General features: G+C 33.6%; 1 protein-coding gene across 2 annotated transcripts; it reads right to left on the reverse strand.

Moving 5' to 3' along the window:
- Positions 1-1,494: 1,494 nt before the first annotated feature.
- Positions 1,495-5,776, reverse strand: LOC117166866. Of its 2 annotated transcripts, none has more exons than XM_033351247.1 (5): positions 5,679-5,776; positions 5,325-5,524; positions 3,970-4,425; positions 3,628-3,787; positions 1,495-1,640 (listed from the first exon to the last, which is right to left on the reverse strand). In XM_033351247.1, exons 1-3 carry the CDS (start codon positions 5,697-5,699, stop codon positions 4,005-4,007), a joined length of 642 nt encoding a protein of 213 aa, XP_033207138.1. In that variant the 5' UTR covers positions 5,700-5,776; the 3' UTR covers positions 1,495-1,640; positions 3,628-3,787; positions 3,970-4,004. The 2 variants fall into 2 exon arrangements, with proteins under 2 accessions (XP_033207138.1, XP_033207137.1); XM_033351246.1 differs by having other exon boundaries at positions 3,942-4,425.
- Positions 5,777-5,829: the final 53 nt, after the last annotated feature.

The raw sequence follows: 5,829 nt of genomic DNA on the forward strand, positions 1-5,829 counted from the left end.
CGATTGCCGAATGATCAAAAGATCTTTAATTATAGACTGAGTAGAGCACGACGCGTCATTGAAAATACCTTTGGTATCATGGCTTCTCAATGGAGAATATTTCGCACTCCTATCAAAGGAAACGTTGAATTAGTTAAATTTATTATACTGGTAACGGTGTGTCTACACAATTATTTAAGACTGGAGGAGGAAGATTTACCCGAAAATGTGCATAATTACTGTCCACCCAACTTGGTCGACAGATTGGAAGATGGAAGATAAATAAATGGAGAGTGGCGCCGTGATTTCACAATGGATGCTTTAGCATCCCTTCCTGCTATTCCGATTAAAAATCTTTCCGCAGTTCTTATCAGAGAGGAACTGAAAAAATACTTCATGAACGAAGGAGAGGTTTCTTGGCACAAGCAAGAGTAGATGAAGGTTCATTCTAAAACTAAACGAAAATAATAACGATTTCCTTCGGCACTGCTGTTTTATTTTCTTATTGATTTTCAACGATTTAAAATGTAATTTTCATTTTTTAATTATAATTTCACTGAATTCTTTAAATAAACTAATTAAGTTGCAAATTGTCAAAGCTCCGTATTTCGAACAAATCAGGTACTGTAACAGTTGCGCGAGCCCGATTAATTTATTAAAACTTATAAAACCATGCTACCCTCACAGCAATAGGATATACCGGGATATCCCATTTGATCCCAATTATCTCCCAGGTTGTCCTAATGATAACCCAGGTTGTCCCGAAGATATCCCAGGGATATCCCGCAAGGCGGAAATTCGGATATCCTGGGGTTATCCCTGGAACATTTACGGGACATTCAAATGTCCCAAGTAGGATATAAATTAATTTTATATATCCTGCTTGGGACATTTGAATATTCCGTAAACGTTCCAGGGATATCCTGGATAGCCTGGGATATCCAAATTTCCGCCTTGCAGGATATCCGACGGGTTATCTCTGGGATATCCTTGGAACAACCTGAGAGATAAATGGGATCAAATGGGATTTCCCTTTATATCTTATTGCTATGAGGGTACAGTGTCACACATTATCGCAGACTAGCTTGAAGCTGTCTCTTTTTTTTTAATATATACTGCGTAATGGAAGCTTGAATTTGTAGTCTATCCGTCGCATTAGGAAAGTCTTCGATTTCTTTACCGAGCCAACATCCCCTCTGCTGCCACTGGTTTAATGGAGGTCGAAATTTCTCGGGATGCTTTATTTGTTATATTTTGTAGTAATATTTTTTGCACAGGATCTAGAGGTTTGCTTTTTTTCCTTGTAATAGTTATGAATATCAAGGAAAGAAATTCCATTCTTGGGTATACAAAAAGCACAAAATTTTCTTTTCTTGAAAGATTGCCGATGATGTTATGAATTGAACTTTCAACAAACGTACAATACAAATTTATTGAATTTCACTTTATACCTAACAAAAAATATTCTGCTAGAATGAAACTCAATTTTTAAAATAGAAAAGTAAATTAATCTACTTGGAACTGGTGATTCGTGTAAACTATTGATTTTTAAGCCTAAATCACGAAGCTGAAAATCCTCATATTCAATTTCTTCGTTTCTTATTTTTACGTTTTCAGCAGCCGGTTTCTTCGGCTTTGGAGGCGAAATATTGGAAATCGTACTGCAATTAAAAACGATAATTGGAGCTGCGTATCAAAAAGGAACCTTGCCACTAAAACATGAATTTCAAGTAAAATCATAAACCTAACATTCCTAACTCTGGCATCCAGGTTGGTCCGGTATTGGTACCCAGTGTTGGGCCGACAATGGCAGCCAAGCTGCCATAGTTATCAATCCGACAATGGCGCGACAATGGCAGCTATTTTTGATCCAATACTGGTAACCAGTGTTGGGCCGACAATGACAGCCAAACCTTGGCTGCCAAGTGCAGGCCATAGTTATCATTCCGTCATTGGCGCGATAATGGCAGCTGAGCTTCGGCAATATTTTTGCCGACTTCGCACTTGGGTAGGGTATAAATTGATTTTCTATATCCTACTTGGGACATTTAAATATCCCGGAATCTTCCCAGAGATATCCTGGTGTTATTCCTGGAATATTTAAATTTCCCCCTTGTGGGATATACGACAGGTTATCCCTGGGATATGCTACTGACAACCTGGAAGATAAATGGGATCAAATGGGATATCCCGGTATATCCTATTGCTGTGAGGATTAAAGTCTTAGAACCTCTCGGGGACGAAATATGTTTGTTTTTTAGAGGAATTTAGGCGAAATGTGGTTTCTTTTAAAGTTGCATTTTGATAAGGAAGATACTTCTAAGTTTTATGCTGGCTAAAAACTTGTGTAGCTGGGAGAATTTTTATTCTTATTATCGAATTTTCTACTTTTTCTCGCAAATAATGACAGATACGACAACATTTTATTATAAAAGTTTTCACGTCGAAACACGATGTATGAAGAGTGTCTTGTTATTTTGCGGTATGTTTTATCGTTAGCGAGTAAAAATAAAATATTAAATTTTTAGGGGGAAAAATCTTCCGGCCTCAACAATAGTTTAGCCCGCATTGTGCTGATAAGATGCCTTTCTTCTATTACCAGAAATTGTAATAAATATGCAAAAAGATAAAAAAGGTGGGATTTTCCCGAAAATCTTGTTTATTTTTTCTTTCAAATTTTGAGAACATGAAAAAAATATTTTATGAAAAACCCCAACTCTTTACTCTTTCAAATATTTTAAAAAAGTTTCTGCAAAATAAAAGAAAAGCATACTATCAGCATTGTTACAGCGAGAAAAATCAGAAAATTCAGTTGTAGGGAATAATTCTATTGACCAGAAAAATCATTTAACCAGCATAAAATTTACAAGATAGCTTTCTTATTAAAGTACAAAAATAAAAAACAGTGTGGGGAAGAGCTAGAGAAAGGAGGCGGTGGAGAGAGTGTGGGACGACAGATGAGAGTTTTTTTTCAATTCACTCTCATACTCCAGTTGACATATTTATCGTTTTCTTTTTTTATTTTGAATGCGTTTATTGTCTTCTTTCGAAATCTGACGAAAAATATGAAAAAGGTTTAAAATTAAGAAAATGTGAAACTTCGGTTGGGATGGGAGTGAATTGAATAAGACGTACGGCTGCAAGACCGTACAGCCGTACGATGGCACATACGACCGAGCAGGCTCTGGATCGACAAATATCGCCTCCTCCTCTTTCTCATTCTCTTATAAAACCTTTACTTCAACACTGCCAAATCTAGAAAAATGTTCCTAAAAATTTGAAAAAATCATAATATAAAAGGTACATCCTGCTGTTTAAATCTCATGAATAAAGAGAAAAATTGTATTTCGAAATGATCAAGGGAAATATACACAAATTTTCATTTAAAAAATTAATTTTATCCCTATTCGATTATGTGCATTTCGACGTGTCCAAATGACAAGGTTCCCTACTTCAGAGGGCGTTGGTGTTACCAATACTATTTATATGGGATTTTTAAGCTTCTGTGTTTCGTCACACGGGATGGCACCTTTTTATTTCGTCCTACCCAGATGGCACCTCATCATTTGGACACGTCGATTTCAAATATTTCTTTATAATAATAAAAGTAAAGCAATTGCATGTTACGTTTCACGATTTTATACTTACATTCCTGGATCCAATATGACCTTAATAAATGAAAAGTAGGGTTCGAAGACCCAGGGTTTCTTTCTTCTATCCGCTGATCCACTCCCTTGCATCATATTTCGTCGAAGAAATGCACTCCTAAAATTTAAAAATTCTTTTCGTGCTACTCGTGGATTCCAGCCTGTGAATGTAATGAATAAATGTTATATCCTTACATTATAACTTGCAGTGAAAATACTGGGAAATACACGATTTTTGTGACTAAATTCTTAAGAAGAAAATGATGGTATTTTTGTTAAAAATGTTCGCGAAAAATATTAATAATTCTAAATTACCAATTTAGGTATAATCGCAATATTTAACTTGAAATTTAGCAGCAATATCTGTCCATGCCAGGTTTACTGAATACTGATTTCTTTGTCGTAAGGGCAAAGTAAAGTTCCAAAGACATGGCTTCTCTCTCTGTCTAATTCAATTAGTTTTATGAGATTTTTTGCACTGGCATATGCAACCCCATTTTCGTCCAGGTCAATATCGTCCTGATCATTTATTGCATCCGCATGAATGGATGATCCTGCTTGAGAGAATTCCGTCGAACTAGCAACAGACATTTCTGCATAATCTTTATTGCAGAATTCAATAACTTTCCTAGTTTGAGCATGAAGCCTACTCATCGGCGAAATAGTAATCATTTCTTTTATTGTGGCTCCCTTTTTTCCCGAATTGGATATTTTACTGTTTGAAATTTTCGCGAGCTGGATTGTTTCATCTTTTCGAGCCAAAGCACTGATTTTTGTAGACAAATTACTGGTTGCTGGCCTCAAATGACGGATTAGTGGAGTTGATTGCTTTTCAGCTTCCGTGGATGTGTTATTCACAAATTAGAATTTAAAAAAATTGTACATTGAATATCGTACACTAAAATGAATTTGCAGAAAAATTTTTATTTCCAAATATAGATTCATTACGTAAACAGGCAATCGACTCGGAATATGTATCCAGTTTCGCGAGTTTTTTATAAATGTTTTTATTCAGTTTATAGGGATACAATTGATATCTGTAATGCAGAAAGCTTTGAAAAACTATATTACAAGATATTTTTAAAAGTATTAGCTTTATCGACGAATTAAATAATACTAAAAACATAATTAATCATTTCTTGAATTGGTCTCTAAAGTCCATGAATTTAAATAATGAATAGAATTTTTTTATTGTATTTTCTTAAATTTAAAAGTCAGTGCATATTTAGATCCCTAGCTTTTGAAGTACACCTTTCCAATTTTTAAAAAGATAGATGAAGTTTTAACCAAATATTAGAATTTTCAAACAAAAAAGATTAATTTTGTAAAAAAACAAGATTTTTCAGCAAACTAAAAAAGTAGAGTAGGTGCTTACGTTTTCAATTTAAAAAAACTAAACTAACGTTCTAAATTTTAAATTGGAATAGTAGAATTTTAAACTACAAAGATGAAGCTTCAACTCAAATTATGAATTTTTAAGAGAAATAGTTTAAATATAAATAAAAAATAGATTAATTTTTAACCAAGAGGAATAATTCCGACAAAGAGAACGAATTTTCGATGAAATTCTTGGATTTTCAACCAGATACTTCAATTTTCAACTAAAACCAAGGCAGTTTCAACCAAGAAAAGAACATTTAAATTTTCAATTAAAAAATTAATATTTAATAAGAAAAAAACTAATTTGCAACCAAATACCTCTCAAATTCATCCAAATATTCTACTGAAATATCATCTACATAAGCCATTTCGTCACTTAATATATTCTTTTCCATAATGACATTTCCAACGATAGTCAAACTGTCTATTTGAAAAATCTCAAAACATTTGTGGTCGTAAGCTAAATGTACATCTGGTATGTGTTCTGCACAAAGTTCGCAATACAGCTCTTTTAAAACCTGAAATGTATAGGAAATATATAGAAATATGTAATTACACCTATGAAATTAATTACAAACTGCCATAATTTTTTTTTAAATTTTTTAAGGGACGTTACATTTTTCCTACAAATAATTCGATATCTTTTTTTAAAAATGAAATTAACTATCTTACCCCGTCATATTCGTAATCCATGCTGCATAGGCACCTGTAGTAGAGAAATTATGGTTACTTTTGAAATATTAAAATAATACTATCAGCATATTATCGTTTAGTTTTTCTTTTTCACGTCACTATAGCGACGTACACGCTATGTTTGAGGCTA

This window comes from Belonocnema kinseyi, chromosome 2, assembly GCF_010883055.1.
Source record: "Belonocnema kinseyi isolate 2016_QV_RU_SX_M_011 chromosome 2, B_treatae_v1, whole genome shotgun sequence".
NCBI classification, from domain to species: domain Eukaryota; kingdom Metazoa; phylum Arthropoda; class Insecta; order Hymenoptera; family Cynipidae; genus Belonocnema; species Belonocnema kinseyi.

What these genes read in the sequence shown, in the direction of transcription:
- LOC117166866 (XM_033351247.1), bottom strand. Translation starts at nt 5,699, where the DNA reads ATGGATTACGAATATGACGGG. An exon ending in TGGATTACGAATATGACGGG is followed by an intron (nt 5,525 to 5,678) that starts GTAAGATAGTTA and finishes TATACATTTCAG; the next exon opens with GTTTTAAAAGAGCTGTATTG. An exon ending in TATTTGGATGAATTTGAGAG is followed by an intron (nt 4,426 to 5,324) that starts GTATTTGGTTGC and finishes CCGTCATTTGAG; the next exon opens with GCCAGCAACCAGTAATTTGT.